General features: G+C 48.2%; 1 protein-coding gene across 9 annotated transcripts in view; it reads left to right on the top strand.

Moving 5' to 3' along the window:
• The window catches only part of NCOR2 (nuclear receptor corepressor 2), a 234,915-nt gene that overhangs the window by 53,931 nt on the left and 159,090 nt on the right, over nt 1-21,894 (top strand). For all 9 annotated transcript variants that reach the window (XM_050318213.1, XM_050318212.1, XM_050318211.1 and 6 more), the window contains one exon: nt 17,895-18,110. In XM_050318213.1, coding sequence (XP_050174170.1) covers nt 18,006-18,110 — 105 coding nt within the window. In that variant the 5' untranslated portion in view covers nt 17,895-18,005. Of the gene's footprint in view, nt 1-17,894; nt 18,111-21,894 lie in introns of those variants that run through there.

The raw sequence follows: 21,894 nt of genomic DNA, 5'->3' as shown, positions 1-21,894 counted from the left end.
GTGCTGGAAGTTAGTGAGGGAAGAGGCTTGAGGAGGGGTTCAACGTGTCACTGTGCTTTTAGGCACAAACTTAATAAAACCCAAACTCCTTTAAATGCTCTGTTCCATCACAGCTTGTCTGTTCTGTGGAAATCATTGAAGCGTCCCGTTACTTCCAGCTGCTCCTGTGCTGCTGCACCCCAACAGTATCTTCTGTTCACCACTTCTTTGGGTTTTTTTTCTTCTCCTTTGCAGCCTCGTGGATTTTTTTTTTTTCCCCTGTCGACACAATACAATCACTCCTTGTTAGCCTATCTTGCTCCTTCCTCTTTCAAGGAAGGGAAGGAGCAGGGGAACCAGATCTGATAATTCCAGTGAGTAGAACTGTTCCCCTGAGCCCTTTATAAAGAAATAAAAAGGCTCTCCTTCTCTCTGCTTCTCTTTGAGTTACAAGCACTTTACCCTCTTGGATTCCCTGCAGGCTCCTCATACTGCTAAAATTGAAACATCAAGATGTCTGAGGCAGCAGGAATTACCATCAGTGTTTTGACACCTGGAGGTACAATTTCTATTAGCTTTTATATAAAAACAACACCAGTTTTGCCAACAGAGTTCTCGTTAAATAATGCATGAAGACCCCACTCCTGACAGTAGGTATTTTTCTTTCACTTTCCTGGACTCTTGGATAATGGCTTAATTTTTGTGACCATTGGGGAAAACGATACACACTCTCACCCATGGAAATACATGTGCGGACACACACGTGCTTAACTCCCGGGCAGAGAGTCAATTACCCCATTTGCTAATTAATGTGGAGAGATGGGGAAAAGCAATTTGAGGTTGGTCTGTTGAGCAGGCTTGGATTGTTGTTGTAGTTTTTGGAAGCAGCAGAACACAGTCCTCCTGAGAGCTTTGATGGTAAATAAGACTGCTTATGTGTGATCTGAGAGGGTCCGTGTGCCCCCAGACAGAGATGAGCGCAGGGTCATCAGGAACAAAAATGGGAAACTTGTGGTTTTGCCTGGATGATGCTTGGCATGGAGCATATGCTCTGTGCTCGCTTTTGGGGGAAATGAAGTGAAACAGAAGGGCACAGCATGTGGATGTGACTGCTAATAGTGAGAATCAAAGTACAGTTTTGACATTTCTAACCTAATAAGTGGTGCTGCGTGTGAGAGCCTGCTTATTTTCCTTTTTCACCATGAGATGCTTTGACAGAGGAGTAAAGTCCCATTTTGACGTTTCTGTCATTTTAACTAAAGAGAGAGATTACAGTAAATTGGATTAAGTGAAAATCTTCTTCAGATGTTTGTGGTTTGGGCTGATTTATGGATAGATGTCATTTGAACGTCATTCTGCATTTTTTAAGCATCTGCTTGATGGTTGCTTTAATGCTGTTGCTGCAAATAGTCCACGCAGAGGAGGGAAGGCTGAGCAAGCAGCAGCAACCCGTGACAGAGCTAACGTTGGTGTGTGGCATGGGGACAGCGAAACACTGTCCTTCTCACGTTCCCAGACACATAGTGCCAGATTCTGTGATGAGTGCTTGGTTCTCATTCGAGTTCCTGTTCCTAACCTCTGTTATCTTCTGCTGAGAGTCATTTAAATAGGCTTTTAGAAGTATTTTTCCCACCCTGGAGGGAGATGTTCAGCACACACACATTCCTTACCAGGCACTTGGCAAATCTTGGGTTGTCTGTTGCCCCGTGACCAGTGATGACGTTCTTCTTGGTTGTGCTCGTGCAAAGTCTCCGTCTTGGCCGCTGTGTCACAGAGTCCTTCGCTTGCTCTGTGTGTGTGACTTTTCCAGGAACCAAAAATACTTTCCTGACCATGTCCTGGCTCACTAACACTAGCAACAGCATGTGAAAATACTTTGTCCGTGTACTGATATTTCCAAAAGATAGTGTTGAAAGTTCTTCCATTAAACTTACAGCCTGAGACTTCTGAAACATATACGTCCTTCGTGGCTTCCTCCATCTAAGCTATTTAGAAGCTGCTGGTGCCATTTGGAAAGCTGCAGAATCTCTTGTGGGTGGTGATGTAATCAACACTGTAATCAAATCTGCCAATGATGTCATTGATGGAGTAGCCCACTGTTCCCCGGTGCCGTGATTAGTGCGATGAGATTGAAATACCTGTGCAAATGGTGATGGGAAAACGGGATGTACCACCCTGGGCATTGTAGGGCAGTTGTTGGCCAGTGCTGCTGCTTGAGCTGCCTCTGCTCTGTGCTGAGCAAAGGCAATGCTGACCCAAGGCACTGTGTGACTGGGGCTGGGAGCGAGAATATAAAAATTGCCTTAATTCTCTGAAGAGGTTGGATGTCTTAGCCGGTGCCTGTGTTGATTTTTACTGCTCTGGGGCAGAAAAGCACTGCCCAGACCTAAGTTACAGGTACAGAAAGGTACCAACAGAACACCAAATCCCAGCTTCTTGGGGTGAGTCAACTGGTGATGCTTCTCATCGAGCCCCATTGGTTTGATTTGCAGGGTCTCAGCACTGCCAGTGGTTTTCCCGTGCTGCTGTTGACACCGGGATCGTGGTCTTTTGTTTTCCGTCTCTGTGCCAAATTTTGCCTTTTGCTGTGGGAGCATTCTGTGCCTTGCCAGTGACTCAGAGTGCAATTCTGAAAACATTTTCTGTATTATTTTTCATGATATGATTATTAGTGGAAGATCATACTACCGAGGGAAGATAAATTTGTAATCCTGCTTAGTGGCTGATCTTATCCAGCTGAATAGCTCTCACTGCCTAAGGAACAGTGACCTGGAATCTTTTTAACCTGTCGGGACAGGATGCTTTTCCCTTCTCCACTTCACACACGTGGCTGTGATAGAGACCTTAAGTGGTTTAAAGTTTAGCAGTGTTACTTTGAAATCTAAATACCTTCTGATAACTAACCTTTGGGTTGGTGTGCCTAAGAGAACAGCGGTACCTCAGGGGGTGGGTGACTTTAATGCATCAGTCTATGTGCTAAACAGACATCCCTGCATCTCTTGCAGCCTGGCTTGCTCTTTGGGATTGCTGAGCAGCATTTACAAAGGTTGCCTATCATGAATGATGGGAGGATCAAGCAGAAGAGCTTGATCACACCCTCAGGAAGGTTCATGTGAGAGGCTGCAGTGGGAGCTCCAAGGGATGGCTCTGGCACTGGGGAAGGGCTCTGCTGCATCCCTCTCCATCATGCTCCTACTGCTGGATGCCAGCAGGGAGGGTAGGTGGGTGAGGAGGAGGGGAAGAGCTGCTGCTTGTGAACAGTGAAGAATGAAAAACATCTGCTCCAGCTGTGTGCCTCAGCGCTCTTGTTTTTAACTTTTCTCAGTAAAGCAAATGAGGAACCGGTGGTGCATTTCTTGGCAGGGACCTTGTCTTGTTGGAATTGAAGAGATATTTCCCTTTCTGCTCCGCTGGCCCTTTCTCCTCCTATTCCTCCCAGGCACGTAGCAGCCCCAGGCTGAGCTCAGTCGAGACATTTAGTTTCTCCTTGCTGGAGATGGTGGGAGGGCACTTGGTAGCTTGTTAACCCCTAGCCCCATTCCCTGAGAAATGCTACATAGTATCATGAGCTCCATCTGAGTTCCTGAGGTCCCAGTTGCTCCAAGCTGGGAGCAACTGGTGCTGGATACAGCCTCAGGCTGCTCAGGGGCTTTCTCCAAGCTGAGCAAGCATTCAAGCAGAGGGATGCTCTCTCTCTCCTCTCTGGAAGCTCTCCTCTGGTGGGATGTTCACAGCCCTTAGAGGTGGCTGGTCACACTCAGGTTTGCAGCCTGGGGAGCAAGTGAGTGAGGCTGTCCTGATGTGCTCACTGCAGCTGGGAAGTGTTGCCAGCACTGTGAAGCAGCAGAGATGATCCTTCACATACCAAAGGTGATATCCTGGTGCTGGCAGTGGGGAAGGAAGAAGAGGTGTTTTTTCTCTCTGATGTGGGTGAATCAGTGCTGTCTGTGATGGATTCTCACTGCGACAGGCTCTAAATGGGAATTCCCAGGGGAAATTAGCCTGCAGCTTTTGCCTTTATTAAATATTCTCCAGTGCCATCCCAAAGGACCACTTTTTAGTGCTCCACAATGTTTCATCTGTATTTTTAACATCACCTACATGGAGTGTGACAATATATGGCCTATATTTGCATTAGAGCCTACGTACCAAGAGTTAAGAAATGATAGATAGAGTGTTCTGTTCTTCAGGTCTGTAACATGATGGGGTCGTGCAGGTAGGTGTGAGAACCTCAGCTGGAGATATTGCAGATTATTACAAAGTCCAATAACGTACTTAGAGTTATGGCTTATAATGATTGATTCAACCATTTATTCAAACACCTATTTAATGATTGATTAAGCCTTTATAAACTATTTGTAACTTCTAAAATGGGACCTGATGTATTGTAGCTCCTTTAGTATCTAGCTAATAAAATACATTGTGGACCTGTAATGCCGATTAGGTTGACAGAAATTATATTTTAGGCCTTGCACGTGTTGAAGTACTAAGTACCTTGTTACAGATTGTTCTTGGTACGTTTAAGGCACAGAAGAACAGTCTCCTCCCTCGCTCCTGCTCCCAGTGCCTGCAGGCACCATCCTTGGGAGCTTTGACAGAGCTCTTTGCTGAGGGAGCTAAAAAGTGTCGAGGGAGGAGGGTGGTTTGCTTGGAGGCATGGGATGCCAAAGTGGAATTTCGCTGGAGAGGCTGGGCTGGACTGGGAGAGGGGGAAGGTTGCTATGAAGCAGAAGAGGTGCAGGCAAAGCTCACATCCTGCACTGTGTCTGTGCTGTCTTCCTGAGTTCTCCTCGAATCATAGAATGTTTTGGGTTGGAAAGAACCCTAAAGATCATCCAGTTCCAACCCCTTGCCCCCCAGACTTTTCACTAGATCAGATTTCTCAACCTCCCATCCAGGCTGGCTTTACCTTTATTTAACCAAGTACCAGAAACTAAAGGTAAATTCTGTACACAAGGTTATAGGGGACTTCTTTTTTTTAATGTGGCCTCTTTGTCCGTGTACAAAAGCATTTTTTTCCCATCAACTGCTCAACTTTCCATTTGCTTGAGCTGTACAGAGCTGGCAGCTGGGATGAGCTGTGTAATGGGATATCTGAATCGCAGCAGGAAACCGGCTCCAGTTTAAGCAGACCTGATTTAAAAGCACATTGAGTCAAACCAGTACAAATTCCTGCTCAGAGAAATTAAAACTGCTTTATGTCCCATCGATGTCACTTCTCAGGTCAGTAACTGCTGCTGAGTGATGCTCAAGTGGACAATGAGTAAAACCTCTCAAGTGCAGGGTGGACAACGTATGTCCCTGATGCTCTGCCCTTCTCACGGGGCTGTAGGGTGTAGGAAAAATCTGGCAAGAGCTGACTTTTCATCTGTCCCTGCTCCCGCCAACCAAGGGACTTTCTGCTCATGTGGTTAAATGATGTTGGTGACTGGTGTATGTTTGAAGGGTAATGCTGTGCTTTTCCGTGGCAGTCTGAGCTTGCAGGACTTGGAAATGTTGTGGTGAGGCTGACGATGCAAATGAGCACATGGGGACGTGGGAATGGTCCTGCCCTGTGGGTGGCTGATGTAAAAACAAAACTGGGAAGCCTTTTTCAGGCTCGGGCCGGGGAGCAGGGAGGTGGTTTTGGGGAAGGCTGCAATTAATTTTTCTCTTTCCATGTTGTCAAACAGTTCAGTGTTCATTTCCTTACCTCTGGCATCTGCCTGCAATATTTGTGTGCTTGTTTCTGGAGATTTCCTACTCATCGGCAACCAGCCGTGCCATAGGAGATGTGGGGAGAAGGGGTTGGCTCTGGTGGCCCATGCCTGTTGTTTGGTTCCCAGCCAGCTGTTCTGCAGCTGTTTTCAGTGCAGAGACCACAGTGATTTGAACTGAGAGGGTTTCCCAGAGCTCACCCCTATGCTGGGCAGGAGGTGGTAGGAGATGAAGGTGCCCTGCCTGCAGCCCCCTCCAAGGTGGGGGGGTGTGTGGGTGTTGCCTTCAAGTGCCAGGTGTTTCTCTGGGACACTGTGATAGGGTGAAGAAAGTGAAGGTTTATTTACCCCATCTGACTTAAATTTTTTTTTCTTGATTTTTCTCTGTCTGTAAAGTTTACAACTTTAACCCAGGGCTCAGAAATAAACTGTGGGGGACATTAATGAATTGCAAGAGGGGAAACAGCAAATTCCCCTTTGGATAAGAGTTTACCATTCAAGCCTTGACCTTGTTAAAACTTGTTAACTCAATAAAAGTCTGAGTATTTAAAGACAAGTGACTTCTTCCTGCCTTGAGGGGCATAATTAAGCCATTCCACACCCCTTAAACCAGGGCTGTGGGAGGAGGACTAAGGAGCTCCCTATCCTGCCTGTCTAAGTCAGTCAACAACCCTCCACCTGGGTCATCTCTGTCCTGCAAGGCAGCACCCCTGAGCTGTGTGGAGCTATTGCTGTGAGGCTCTGGAAGTGCTGGGAGAGTCTGGCAGTGATTGCGTAGGATTGCTATTTCCCAACTGTTGGGAGGATGACGCTGCTCCTTTTTCAGGGTAGGCAGTTCTTGCATCCGTTGGAATTGTGGTCAAGTGTTTTGTATTAAAGCAGACCGAATTTCCTGGGTAAAGCATGCAACTGAGCTGCGTGGAGGCGGGGAGGAAGGTGAGGGGGTTTATGTTCATCCATAAAAATTCCTGTACAACTTTAAACTGGAGACTTCTCCCAAACACAGAAACTTTCTGTGTTTGCAGTTTGAAGTGGCATGTTTGTGCCTAGTGAGCTGTAATCAGCACTCGCTGGTGTGAATCATTCTGGAATTTCAGCTCAGAAGATGGACAAAGAAGGACCCTCCCATTCCAACTAAGCCCCAGGAACAGGCACACGCTGACCAGCTGTGCAGAGGAGTAATCCCTGATGTGACTGTTTTACACCTGGAATGCTGTTACTGCCTCTTGGCTATTTAAAAAGCATTGGGCCTAATTTTTTATTTTTTTCCCCTGAACTCCTCACTTCTATGTTGTCTTCTCCCTGTTGAGAGTGTGTTTTCCAGTGCCTTTCCCACAGTAACATTCTCAGCAAGGGCAGAGTCTGTGTTTGGTGAAGGTTGGGTGAGGTGTGAAGAGCAGGCGGGGATGGCTTGGTTGGATCCGTGTTCCCTGTGTGGGCTCAGGGGGAGGTTTGTAGGGCTCCCACAGAGCAGCAGGTCATGTGCTGTGCCATGGTACAGAGACCTCACAGGCACCACAGCTATTTTTAGTGAAATCCACCATTATTGGCTACTCTCATTAAAATACCAGGGCTGTTAAGGGTGGTTGTTTCATGAGCAGCTCAGCTGCCCAAGCAGAAGTGATAGAGATTTGGGGACGATAATCGTCTTAGTTATCCCTGTGTAAGCTGTCCTCTGTCAGTTTGATACCTTGGGAAACTCATTGCTTTAGCAGAGACAATTTTGGATGCCATGTCTTTCCTTGCTGTGGGTAACCAGCAATTAAATCTTAATTTAAATCTGAGGCCTTCATAAGATTACAAGCTCACTGCATAAAGGTACTGGAAAGCATCCTTAAGTACCTCCCAGATGGACTCTGGAAAGATTATTATGCCATAATTTGTTTCTATAGCTCAACAAAAATAATATTTGACCTTGGGACTATGACTCTGTTATTCCCTTTGCTACCATTCCAAGTGCTCTTGTCCAGACCAGGTTGGTCCAAGTTCAGTGACTCGGAGATAGGGCTGCTGTTTGCCCATGAGATGTGCTGCCCAGCAGAGGAGGATTGTCACATGTTTCCCTCATGGTTTTCTTTGTTTCTGTTACATGGCTGAAGGGTTGGAGGGTGAGGAACCATCTGTAACCTTGACCCCAGGATAGGTGGGTGAGGGGGATGGGTGGTGCCTGCTTGATGCTGGCAGCTGAGGATTTTTTTTTTAGTAGTTATTAATTATTATTAATAAATAGGTTTGAGTTCAGCAATTGCTAAACAGCTTGGACTGATAGCCCAGGGACTGGGCATTTTGCCAGCAAACAAGGCAAAACTCTCCCCTCGCTCCCACACAACAGGGCAGGGAGACCAGAGTCTTCTGGCCCTGTCTCACTGGCACTCAGGGCTTCTGCATGGAAGAGCAAACCATTCAAGATGTCTCAACTGTGTAGCATGAATTTCAGTCACCTTTCAAGGACTCCTTCAAACTATTCCACAGGCTCCCAGAAGCCTGTAAATGACAGGCTGAAAACCATTGCTCTGAGCCCGGGAGAGACAAATGACAAAGGGTACGACCAGGCTGCAGCTTGAGAAGAGTCCTGATCAGCGAGGCAGGACTTCTGGTCTGCTGGGCTCTGACTGACAGCTTTGGACAGCTTGTTGTCAGCAGGACTGAGCTTGGCAGGGAAGCACTGAAATCCCGTTTGCCCACTTGTGCGGGTTCAGTTATTAAACACATCAGGAATCCCCATCTGTTTTGTAAGACTGTCTGTAGAAACATAACCCAAAGCTTGGCTCCTGCAAAGTGCCGTTTGCCTTGGAGTGAAGCTGGAGGGAGCTGGAGCTGTGCAAGCTTTTCCTTCTTTTCAGGGTAAGACTCCCTTGTGGATGCAGAACGGGTTTGCTGCACTGGGCTGTGGTTTGTGTACGGGGTATTTGAGAAGGGCATGGAGGAGGAGGTGGAGATGATGTTCTCTTGCCCCCCTTCCCTTGCTGCCAATTGTCCGGAATTCTGAGAGGTGCTGCACGTTGTATGCAAACGTTTGAGGGGTTTTTTTCGGTGCCTCTAGAGAGGCTTTGACTTTCTGTCTAGCAGCTATTAATTACCTGGACAAGGAAAGCAGAACGTACCCAATTAATGGCTCCTACCGCTTAGACCTGTCTCTCCGACTGATCTGCACTGAACTAATGAGCCGCTCCTTTCGCTGGGCCACCAGCAAGCCAAACTTCTCATCAGTTTTCCTGGGGAGAAATGAAAGCAGCAGCAATGTGCAGGAACAAATAGCTGGAATTCAGTTATTAACCTGGGCTGAAAACTGACTCTATCTGCTAGTAATTACCTGGGGGATGTTAGGAGGAAGGCCTAGGGGAGGGTTCAGAGCTGGTATTTGACAGACCATCACAAGCAATTGAGGGAGCATTACTTCAGTTCCTATCTGGAGTCTGGGGTGCAGGGATGTGCTGGGTACGTGCAGTGACTGCAGTGCAAACCTGGAGTGAAATGGGTTAGTTTAAAACAGCTCCGCTCCCAAACGACTCCCTCCTTTAGTGATATTTTATGGCACAGCTGCATAGCATCTCATATATTTTTGAGTACCTTGGTTTACAGGTCATTTAATTTATTTGCAGGCTTCGTCTCGGATCCCTAGGGTAATTCTGTTCCTTTGCACGTGTCTTCCTAGGGAGGCATTAAATTGTGCAGTTTGTCACAATAGTTCAGCTTTTATGCTGGCAGTTGGTGCTCTTCAAAGATCCTTGTGTGAAGTTTAGACTCCTGAATCATTAGAGGATCATGAAAGAAAAGGAATAATTTAGAAGGCAAAGATGTTTTGTCGTCTTTGAAATTGGGAACGTGCGAAAGGAGAAAATGTTTAGCGGTACAATCCGCCTCAAAGAACTTATCTTAGGAACTCCAGAAAATGAACTTCCCTCCTTTATTCAGGATGTAAATAACTGAAAATGTCATTCCTGAGCTGAGTAATTTGTTCAACAAAAGGATCTGGAGGAGATGACTCCCCTCGCTTTCATGAACGTGCCCAAGACATCAGAGGACCTGTCTCTTTAGCAACATGAACTGAAAGGTTTGAAAATCAAATGAGCAGCGTGTTCTCTGCAAAATATATAAATAAATCTCGCAGGTGCTTTGTAATCTGCCTTGCATTTTAAAAGCCTTGTTTATCTGGATAGTCTGGGGCTTAGGTTGGCTCCTGGGAGCTGCAAGTGGACGCAGTGGTGATGTGTTGTTACAGTGACGGTTGTTAATGTGCTGTTTAATGTACTCGGGAGCGTGGCTGAAATAGCCACGCGGTTACTTGTACCACTATTGCACTATGGCGGGGAATTGCATGTTTTTTTCTTGATTTAAGGTTGTTGGTGTGGTTTTATTCAACTGAGATTAGAACTGCGCAACAGTTACAGTATATAAGCCCATGTTTAATGTAAGAGGGAGTAGCTAAGTAGGAAGGATGTTGTGTGTTGTGTGCAGGGAAGAGGCAGGGGAGAAATGGAGTCTGGGAGTGGGAAGAGAAGGAGCTTTGCCCTGGAACAGGCTGCCTACTTTGCCCCATGGTTAAATTGCCTGGATCCCATCCCAGGTGGATGTAGCAGCACAGGGTGAATATTGCAGCATTGTAGGCTGCCAGGCAGGGGGTTGGGTAGAAGAGGAGGAGAGTTTGCTTTGTTCGTTTGCACAGCCCATCTTGCCCCAGCAGATGTGCTTCTTAGTTTCAGCTCCTGCATTTCTGTATCTGGAGCTTTGGGCTGGGCTTCCATCACAAAATGGGGCGTTTTCAGCATTTTTTCCATCCCTAGAGTTTTACCAGTCACTTCTGTTGGTTTGCTTTTGCTGTCCTGCACTGGTTTTCTTATCTGTCTCCTTTCTGGCTGCCTAATGTGTGCTCTGACCAACTGACTGTCACTCCTTTCTTTTCCTTCCCCCAGTCCCCTGCCCTGTTTCCCTTTGCAGTCCCAGTGCCTGGGTGATTTCATGTTTGGTTTTTTTTTTAATTTGCTCTCCGGGCATTTCCATTTGTCTTTGCAGATCATCTTCAACAAAGGCCTCGCATGGTCTAATTTGTTTTCTATTTCCAGCCCAGACTTAAAATAACTCCTTTGTTCCATGAATGGCCTGTGCATGGATCCAAATCCCACCTCCCCTTTTTCTCTTCGTGTGGGTTTCTGTTTCACTGTTCCTTGTCACTATCTTTAATTACTTGAAGTGTCCCTTTTGGGCATTTAGGCTGCAGCTGCCAGTCAGTAGCAGTGGGTTGCGTGTGGCCATGTGCGTGCCGGCTCTCTCCACTTCCCGGCAGAGCAGCATGGGAATAGGTTTGCAGGGCCATGGGCGCCCTGGCACAGGGAGCAACCATGCTGTTGCATAACAAGAGCAGCTCCCTGCTGACAAGCTCGCTGTCCAAAGAGCCACGGGTTGTCTGCGTGGTTTTGCAGCCTCAACTGAAAAAATCAGGAGATGCTTACTTTTTTTAAAATTGATTAGAAGGGGAAAATCCAACAATGGGAGTAGGGAAATTAAAGGAAAAGGAGCACGTTGTGGCAGGATTTGAAAAGCAAAGACTCAGATGTTGGTGCTGACCTGAGGCTGGAGCTGTGGCCAGGCTGGCACTTGGTGTGCGGCTCGTGCATTTTAATAAGACAATGTCCCTGCAGCTGGGGAGTGATGGCCGAGTGCTCCTGCAAAGAGAAATGGGTCAGTCTTGTTCATTTAAGCACATACATGTCCCTCTGGGAGCCATCACAAGGTCACTTGCAGCCCCTTTGCCGAGGGCTTAGATGTACTTAAAGTGTTTGAAATCCACCGCAAGTGCTCCCCTGACAAGGGGTGTCTGTGGTGGGGCGGGTGTGCAGATGTCTCATCTGCTCCCAGGGAACCACGTTCTCCTACTGAGGGCTGGGGTCTGAGTGAGGGTTTTCAGGGGCAGGAGTCACCGTGCACAGTCAGCACGTCCCTTCCAGAAGCTTTGTGCTGCTGCCGAGAGCGGCCCATCTGGCAAACCTGCCTTTCGAAACACAACCAGGAGTGGGGCCGGCAAAACCCAACCCTCTGACCTTGCTCCGCGCCGCTGCGGTGCCAAGATCTGTACACGAATGCTGGCAGAGGTTATCTTGGGGCAGAGCTAAATGTGGGTCCTGTGCCGAAAATAGCTTGGAAAGATGGAAAAGGAGAAATACGAGTGGCAAATCCTGCTCTGCGGCTTTGGGCGGCGATAGGAGCAGGGCAGCAAAGTCATTTTTCATCAGGGACAGGAACCAGTTCTGCGTGGAGCCGTACCATGGTGGGAAAGCCGATGCAGCCTCGAGGTTTCCAGCTATGAGAGAGCAAACCAGGATGAGAGACTTCAGCTCTTGAGCTTTTGCCATCCCCTCCATGGCCTTAGGGACTGGTTGTACCTTTGTACAAGGGTAACACCCTGCTCTGAGCAGCTCTTGTCATGGTGCTGCAGGCCCCTTCCCCCACATAATTGCTTGTAAATCAACACTGTTGGTCAGGCAAGGAAAAAAATCTAGTTCAAAAGTCATTTGGACAAAAGAGAAGAGGGAGGAGGGCTCCTGCCAGCATGGCAGCTGGGGAATGGGACAAGAGCTGCTGGAGGGGCAGCTGAGGAACTGCAGGGTCTGACCACCATGCAGGGTGCTGCCAGCCTGGCTTGGCTTTTGCACTCCTCCAAAGCAAGAAAAATGCTTTAGGATCACATGCAGGTACATTCCTTGACCCTTGGGGTTGAAATAACCTCTGCTCTATGCCACGGTGCTCAGGATGTGCCTGATCTTTCCTGTTGACCCTGTGCTGCAATGTTAGTGTAAAACCTCTGTGCTCTGCTGTGATTGAATGCTATTGTTGATTCCAGTGCAGACACTGACATCCTCATCTTTATTATTCTGAATAGAGCCCTAAATTTATGGCAGACGGCCTGCTTTCCTTTTGAAAGGACTTAATAGATACAGTACATACAAATATTTGTGTATATTGTCAACTGTCTTCCAAGAAAATTTCATGCACATATTGATTAGACATATCCATTAACGTTACGTTGTGGTGCATTTCTCAGGAGCGTCTCTCTACTCATTTTCATTGCATCTTAATTGTTTTTGCTTCCACTTGTCCTTTAAAGCAAGGGTGGGTAAAGCTCTTAGCTGCTTTTCAGGTCTGGTTTTGGTCTAGAGCTGTGCAGCACATCAGTGGGACGGCCGACGGGCAGTAAGCTCTTCTGTGCCACACACAAGTGGGTGCTGGGTTTTGTTTTAAGCATCGTGGTTGGTTGGACTCTTGGAGGTGGATGTTATAGCTCGGTATTAATTAAGCATCATTAACAAAGGTCTCCCTAATTTTTATTTCAAACTACACAAGTTGATGGGAGGATATATACCTTTAATTTCTTGTTGGAGGAGGAAAATTGTCCTTATTTAGCATTTGATTAAAGACGACTTTGTTGTTTTTTCCAAAAACTGCATCATTTAATGTAATTAAACATAAGCTTTGTTGTCAATACTCTTCAGTTAAATGCACTGGTGAGTGCCAGCAGCATTTTTCTTATTTGTCTTGTCTGCATGGTGTGGTGGTAGTAGTTGTTGCCTTTTAATAAGGTCTTTTGCAGTCATTTTGTGGGCTGCCTCCTAACGTCTTCTATAGAGTATCCATGGTCCGTAGACCACAAGTTGAGTAACATTACTCTGGACTTAAGAAACAAAATATTCTGTTAATCTTATTTCAGCATGTCCTTGCTTTTTTAAAAAAAAAAAAAAAGTGTATTTTGAACTTGAGCCATGTGTCTTCACTGGGATCTTTATACCTCTTCAGAGCATGGATGAACTGGTATTTTCTGTGAGCTGGGAGTGTCTTGTTGTTCTCACCTTTCAGACAGATGAACTAAGGCACGGGGTAATTACAGCAACTGGCCCACGTTTGTACTGTGTCAGCAAAGCCAGGGACCTCGCCTGGGAATCCTGCTCTCCCTCAGGAGTCCGGAGCTCACTGGGAGGGTTGGCTCTAACTTTGAAGAGCAACAAGTATGTTCAATGAACTTAATTACATTTTTCGCAACTGGATTTAATTGCAAACCCTTATTTTAGAGCTGTGGTGTTTTAGCATGGTCCTGACTGCATCAGTGTGTGCTTTGCCACGGTCGGGAGCTGCGCTGAAGGCCCAGCACGGAGCTGTACAGCCCTGTGTCCAGGTGCTGTTGGCTGGGAATCCGTAGATGACTGCAGGGTGTTGTGGACTTGTCCGTGCCCATCTCTTGGTCTGGGTGTGGATGTGCTTGGCTCAGTGCTGAGCAGCCCATTAGCACGGGCTGTGCCCGAGCTGGGGACGCTGCTGGGAGCTGGCGGGTGCTGGGACAGCCGGGCGTGCGGGCAGAGCTGCTCGGCATGTGGGCCAGCCTGCAGCAACTTGCAGTGGCTTGTAGTCTCCTTTCATGGTGCGAATTGGGAAAAACAGGTGATGGGGAAACAATTTTAGACAGTAAATGGCCCATGAAGAGGAGAAACAGGGAAGCAGGTTGGTGGCAGGGGGAGGATGGGGGAGAGTTTTGGAGGCTTCAGCAGCGGGGCAAAATCCTGAGAGTCTCCCAACAGGTGGAAATAAATAGGTTTAGGAGGTTCTGCGGTCTTGTGCCTCATCTGCAGGTTCATGTTGTAGTCCTGATTCTGGGTTTGCTTGTAACCTCCAGCTTTCTCCTGTTCCTAATCAGAGACCATAAATCTCTTTGTACCTAGTGCTGTAATGGCTAACACAGGTCTGTGGGTAAAACAGTCTCGGATGGAGACTCCAACTGGGGGGAAATACTTTTCCTGTGAGACAATGTCTGTTCCTCATCAAAATCAGTTGAGAAAAGTAGGAACCAAACAGTTTGATTTTAAAGATTTAAAGAGCCTGGCTGCACTCTCTCTCTTATTTCCATTAATCTGCTCCTATTGTTTGTGCTCCTCTCTTAAAAATAATTATTAAAGGGTTATGGAGGAGAAGGCACTCCAGTGTCTTCTGCTGGGATTAGGTGGCCAAGCAGTGTCCCAGCTGCACCCAGCTCTGAAGTGGCACCAATACATTCCCAGCACAACGCTGTGCTCCCACTTTACTCCCCAGTGGCAGCACCCACAGCCTTGTTGCCAGCTGGTCACGGATCCTCCTCCCTGGAGCAGTGCTGGGCTGGGCACATGAAGTGTAAAAATGGGATCTGAGGTGATGGCATTTCTGGAGATGCTCCAGTGCTTTGGTGGCCTCATTTGGCTCCAGGCCACAGTCCTTCTGTGGTGGAAACATCCAGGGCCTCGGGCTTGCACTGAGATCTTGCTGGTGACGTGCTGTTTGCAGGTATGGAAATGCATGGGCAGTGCTTCTATGCCTCTTTGCAAGGACTCTTGTTTTCCAAGGCTTCTAGCAAGAAACCTCAATAGAGACAGGGGTGGTTTGCTGCCCTTGTTAAGGAAAAATCCCTTTTGTGTTCTTTCTAATGTGTGATTAGCGCAGGGCATGGCTCACAGACATTGTGACTTGGTGCAGGATGGTTTTGTTGGCCCCTCTAAGTTGATCCTGTGTCTGTAGCCCTCTAGCAGACAGTTAACTTGGTTTAAGTTGCACAATCAGAGGCAAAAAAGCTTTTGAACTGTTTAAGAGCTTGATACCATATTTCTTTGCACATGGTGCTGAGTTTTAAGCCTAACTTCTGATCTGAAGAGTTTGAAAAAAGAAAAACCATCCTATTTCCTTTACTATAGACAGCTGGCTCGGTGTGGTCAGGTCTACCTGCTGAGCTTCCAGGGAAGCCTTGGCTTGCTGAAAACTTCCAAGGGCTCTGGGCCCCTAGCTGGAAGTGTGTGTGTGTGTGTGTGTATTTACATGTGCTAATTAACTTGTAGGTGGCTGCAAGCCAAGATGTCCGAGTCAGAATCCGTTATTAGGAAAGTACCTTAAATTACTGCAGATCCCAGCGAGATTTTGGAGCCCTTGAGAGCCCCGTGCACGTGTCCTTGGCAGCTGCAGGGAGGGTTTGCCCCTTGAGACACACACGGGCTGCAGGAAGGTGCTCATGTCTCCTGGGAGGGTGCTGGTGTGTCCCTGGAGGGTGAGCAGAGAGGGTGTTGAACCACGTGCTCCTGGCACAGTCCCCATCTTTGTGTGGGAATTGGTGATTAAAATCCCATCCAGTCGGAAGCGTGAGGGGAAGTGGGACAGTCATACTGGAAGTATAAATACGCGTCTTCTGGGTGCCTCTGAATTCCCCTGCATGCTCAGGGGCTTTCCTGCCCGGGGTGGATTGCACTGAGCACGCCAAGCTCTTGCATGGGGAGGCTGTCTTGTCTGGGATGAGGGTCAGGCTGCTCCCAGGCCACCGGTGCTTCCCTGGGGTGGCAGGTAAGGTGCTCTGGGGCTCAGCAGGGATGTGTGTGTGCAGGGCTTGGGGGAATCCCAGCTCACGTGAGTGGAGTGAGCCAAAAGCAGGAAAGAAAGACATGGTTGTCTCTCTGCTCCATGCCTTGAGAGCTAAACCTTGCTGTGCATTTTTCCATACATCACTTGGCAAAATGCCTTTCTCCGAAGAGTTTCACCTGACCCTCAGCAGGAGCGTGGCAATGTCTTTGCATGTCTGTCATCCTTAGACTTCATGGGGATTTGCTGAAAAATATGATTTTTGTAAAATTTGACCCCTGGGTGAGGGAGCCTCCCTAGGCTGCTTTCCTCTGGCTGCTCGTTGTGCCCAGGCTGTCAGGGACCGTTGCCTTGGTTTGGTTTTACTTCTGCTGTGATCGATGCGTCAGTGCCGGCAAACCAGCGAGGCGGCCCCTGTGCCTGCCTGCAGCAGATAGCGAGGGGTTTATCAGCACGAGCTGATCTGTGGTCTCACAGGAGGAGAAAAAATTAGAAAAAAGAAAAGCTTCCTCTTTTTTTTCTTTCTTTTTTTTCCCCCCTTTCCCACCCCTTTTTGGTTTTTGTACACGCCAACCGCTGTTTCAGTTGAAGTTGCGTTGGCTGGGACTGGCTGTGCTCCCCAAGCTCAGAGACCATGAGCATGGGAAGAGGCTGCCAGGGGCTTGCGGCTCTGGAAACTTCCTCTGCTGCTCCTGGTGTGCTGATGGAAGATTTTGATGCTGCCAAAAAACCTTGCACAAGTCTGTATGTAACATGCACCTGCACCGAGCAGGAGATATGCGAGTGTGTGCAGCGTTGGGTGGGATGGAGGATGGATCCCAGGGAGCTGGGGCTCTCCCTGCTTAGGATCAGTCCTTATAGCATCTCCTGAGCTCAGGCAGCAGTGGGAATTTATGGTTTGTATAACTAACCATTAATATGTGAATAATAGTTAATGCACCTCAAGCTGGCAGTGATGAAATGCAACATATAGACCTTTGATAGTTTTTCATTGTAATCCATACAAAAAACAGGAGGCTTAAAATCCTCACCAAGCAAACTACATGAAGTATCTATAAAAATCAGTGGCTGGTAAATCTCCCCTTGGGCCAAGGAGTATCTTCTAACTTTGTTGGTTTCCCTGATTCTGTTGCAGCTGCAAAAGGAATTGCAACAGGTGGTACAGGAGAAAAAGCATGGGTGGCAGGGGTGTTTGTGAAAATACCCTCAGGGCTGTGGTGTCTTCTTGGACTCTTGGTCCTGATCAGAAGGGCTGATCCAGGTGGCTCTGAATGTGTGATGTGCTTTAGTCCTGGGTTTTAGTTTAGCCTCTTGGATGGGTATGGCTGCAGGGGAGGTCTGCGCCTGGTGGCCCTCCTGGCATAGATCAGGGCTTACCTCAGGGGGCTGCAAAAGTGGCCACAACTTGGAAAGGAGGGCGCTGACATGTGAGAGTGTGGATGTGGAAAGGGATGGGCTGGGGAGGGATCTTGTGCTGAAATGCCAAAACTCTAGATTGTGTCTTAGTGGAAACTAAGTCATCCTGCAAAAAATACCCATCTCCAAGGGACTTGGAGACACAGATCAATGGGACCCTAGCAAATTGCTGGCAGTTTGCTGGCCTAGTCCTGCTGGTGCTGGGGGAAGGCTTTCCAGGGAAATTGGTTGGGAGGGATTTGGGAAAATCTTTTATTTGGACTTCTCTGTGATGGAAGTAATCTACAGCAAAAATTTGGCAGTGGCGTTTGCCAGGCCGAAGACGAGGCTGCCGGGGAATTGCGAGGGCAGTGAGGTTTTGGTGATCGCCCAAGGCCTGATGTTCGGTTGTCACATGGGACCGTGGTTGACTGAATTTTAACCTGCCGCTTTCCTGCTCCCTTCCAGCTATTGCGTGACGCGGAGAGCACACACATGATGAAGAGGAGCTCTCGGCTCTCCTAACCCTTTTGTCGGCGATTTGGAAGCAGCGACCGCCGCCGCGCCTGCTCTTCCGACATGTCTGGATCGACGCAGCCCGTGACGCAGAGCTGGCGCGCTGCCGAGCCGCGCTACCCCCCGCACGCCATGTCCTACCCGGTCCAGATTGCCCGGCCACACGCGGTAAGGCAAAGCCCGTCCTTCCCTGCCCACGCGCGGGGTGGGGGCAGCGGTTCAGCCGCGCCGCTCTCGGATGTGGCTGCTGCACAGAAATCAGACCGTTTCCGTGCCTGTGGTGTACAGGATTTCATCGTTCCCCTCTCGTGGGGATCCTCTTTTGTTTCTCCATATGGTGCTTTCAGTTTCTCTCTCCCTTTCCAGCCTTTTTCCTGGCACTTGCTGCGGCAGGGCTCGTGGGCTCTGGCTCGTCATTTCTGAGCGCCTCTGTCTGTTTGTCCTCCTGGAAGGACCACCCTTGCTTGGGTGCAGTATCCAACCTGGGGGAAAGGGGAAGGTTGACTGTTTGTGTGGAGCAGGAGCACGTGGCCTCCAAACCTCTTCTGCATGGCCTTTCCTTGGCCCTGAATCAAAAGGAATGGCCATTCTCTCCTGCATGTGGGCTCACTGCTTCCCCACAGCCCAGTCCTTGCTCCTCATACCCATGGGAGAGCTCTTCTGGTTCCCAGAAAAACTGTTAGGAGTGAACCTGCCCTCTGTTCAGGAGACCTGCCTCTCTTTATGTGGCACTCCTGGGGAGAAAGAAGATAACTGAGCTGCTGAGCTTTCCATTTTATCCTTCCACAGTTTTTCCTCCTCTTACATTGACCCCTAGTCTTTTCTCCTCTTGGATCAGGGCATAAGCTGGTGATGATTTTTTTTTTCTTTTGGCTGTACCTGAACTTGCAGAGGTTGATTCACCTGGATCCAGCCTCTCCTTTCTGTGCCACGTCACTCACATCTGTGCTTGCTCATGGGTGAATGTTTTAGGTTTAAGCCCTTAACAGAAGAAACTCTCCTTAGTGGAACAGCTTTAGTCAGCTCAGGCTGCTTAAAAGAATCTTATTAGGTGCTGGAGTGTGGCTCACACTTGCAAGGCTCTTCAGAGCTGCTTCTTGGTGGGTCACAGCAAGGAGGCCACAGCCAGGAAGGTGCCTGTAACACAAGTCAGTGAGGAGACCTCATCTGGGAAGTATGTTTAACAGTGACAGCTACTGAATGGTCAGGTTCGATCTGTGCTGGTTTCAGTGTTTGCCTTCAGAGCCTGGAAACCCATGAAGTGTCAGTGAAGGGGTGAAATTCCCTCATTTGCCCTCTTTGCCTGTCCTCAGCAGAGTGGCACAGGGAGCAGAGCTGGAGTTTGGAAAGGCTTTGAAATAGAAACGTTAAGGAGGGCGCGGGACAAGCTCTTGGCTGTGTTTGCTGGCTCATCTACATTGCTCGGGGCCTGCGTGCTGCTGCACAAAGAAGCTTTTCATCCCGGCTATGAGACACGCTGACCTGGTTCGATTTATGGGAGTTTTGCTTCCATCGGTGCAAGCGTGTTTGTTTGGGGGGTGGAACAGAACCAAGAGCATTTGTCTCAGAAAGAAAATCCCAGTTCTCTTTTTATCAGAAACCGGAGCCGGAGGAGGATGTGACCAGGTAAGCATGATCTGCAGTTGTTGCAAAACTGTGGTTTATAAACAAACCAAAGGAACCTCAATCCGCAGTGTGGAGACTTGATTTTAAAAGAGTGCAAAAGGCTCCTGGCCTTGGGGTGCTGGGCCCTTTTCTCCTGCAAATTCCGGCTTCTTCCCCTTAGTGCTGCAACAGCAGGATGAGCTGAGTGGGGCAGTTGTTCACAGTGGGCTGGAGCTGGGGGTTCCTCCAGCCCGCCCTGCTCCCCGGCTGCAGTGAACACTGGTTTTGTTCTATTGTATTAGTGTTGGAAGAAGTTGCTGGCATTTGCTTCTAGAAGCTATTTTTACAGCCACATGTAATCACCCGAAGTTATGTGATACCTTTTGGGTGTCTGGATGCAGGAGAGGTGCGAGCTGAGATTTTTTTTGTTTTGGATGGAAAGCCAAAAGGCTCCCCTCAGCAGAAGCGTGACAGCCCCACACAAGCCAGCACACCTTGCCCCTCCTGGGAGGGTAGGCGGAGTGTTTCTGGAAGCGTGTCCCTGCATGATCTGCCCCGCTGCTCTCAGCTGTTTGCAAACACGTGTCTCTTGCTCGGTGGCGCCATGAGCTGGAACCTGGCCATGGCTCTGGGGCTGGAGCTGATCTCTGGTGGGATTGCTTGGGAGAGGAGAGCCCAGTTCCTTTGAAGTTGCTGTGCTGTTTAATATTAAAAGTCAGCGGTATTTGCTTGCATGTCTTGGCCAGGTCAGTTTTGTCATGGGGTGTGTTTGCACAGTGAGAGCTTGTTTGGAAGAAAGCAAAGAGAGGCCAAAACCAACCCGACACTAACATGTCTTGCATCTAATTAAATTTTGGTTCTGGTTTGTTGCGTTCCAAGACATCCTTTCCTGAGAACTGGGAATTCGTCAGCTCAGGGATCCTTATCCTGGTGGTGGAAACGCCCTGGGTCACCTCCTGGGCGCGTGTGCAGGGCTGAGCACAGCAGGGCTGCAAATGCTATTATAATATAAATAAATAATCACAGTCCAACTGTGACGGTCGCACCCAGGGAAATGCGGCGCGGCAGGAATGCTGAGCTCAGAAATGAGCCGTGACATTATTTTAGGCTTGGAGACACTTTATGAAAAGTGATTTAAAGGATTGCAGCTGTTTGATTTCACAGATGAGGCAAGTGAGAGGGGGATGTTGTGAAGGGGCAGCAGGCAGTGGAAGCAGACTTGGGCATTTTTCTTCTCCCATCACAGAAAACCCAAGGGGATATTCAGTAAAATGAGGAAAAATATGTATTTCAAGTGAACAAACAAGAATATGCCTTGTACATATGGGCACCTCCTCCCAGCAGCATGTTCCGTGAGTTATTGCTGAGTTTGGAGCTGGCAGAGAAGATTGAGTACCAGTTGAGTGAGGATGTTTGTTGGCTGGTTTCACTCTTGGGTGCCAGCTTTGGGCAGGGCCTGTGAACCTATGGGTCTGACCCAGACTGAGCTCTGACAGAGGATACAGCAAACAGGCTCTTCCACAGGGTAAGCAGGTCCCCAGCCACATTCAGGTGAACTCCTCCTCTTCCTCCTCACTGAGAGACATCTGGTCCCAACAGCTGTTGGGGAGGCTGGATGTGAAAATGGTGCAATATTTTATAAAGACCCTGGATTTAATTCTGTCCTATTAGAAAACGACTTGCAAAAAGCGTTGACAAGTGAGCATGTTTTTGACAAGTGAGGAAGCTTGGTGAAAAGGTTCTGGTTTGTTTGACTTTCTTGAGGTAAAACTAAAATCACCAATAATCAGCAGTTTCTTCTTAAGGGCACTGAGTAATTCTTGGCCAAGCTGCAGGGAAAACATTTCTGTTTTCCATATTCATTAGCTGTAATGCTGGTGTGCGTAGTTGACTTCTGTCATGTTCAGCTTGGAAACAGAGGAATTGTTTGAATGCTCCGTGACCTTTATCTAAAGGTGAAAAAACACATTACTTACGCTCTTAACCTTCTAATGTATCCGAAGTTCATGCTCTCTCAAAGGAAAGTTTCGCATGAAGGATATTCATTTTCAGGCAACCCACAGATATTTTCTGTAAACAGATCAATTTTCTGGCGTAGTGCACGTCCCCTTTTCCTTTTAAAGCTTCCTTGTGATCAATATTCTCTGGGAACAGAAGAGTTCCCTTCTCTTCCTCCTGTGTGAATCCAGTTTCTTACTGTGCCCTCCTTACCAATTATCCTGCTCCTGTTAGAGCCCTGACATTTCTGGGCAGGAATGATGTGGCTTCAGATGCAGGATGGGCTTTTCAGGAGGACAGTATCAGCTGCAGGAGATGTTGGGGGTCGGGGCACACAAAGTGTCCTCAT

The sequence above is a fragment of the Myiozetetes cayanensis genome, unplaced genomic scaffold (assembly GCF_022539395.1).
Source record: "Myiozetetes cayanensis isolate MyiCay16 unplaced genomic scaffold, myiCay2020 scf21, whole genome shotgun sequence".
In the NCBI taxonomy this organism is placed as follows: Eukaryota; Metazoa; Chordata; class Aves; order Passeriformes; family Tyrannidae; genus Myiozetetes; species Myiozetetes cayanensis.
This window is presented reverse-complemented; position numbering and strand designations above follow the sequence as displayed.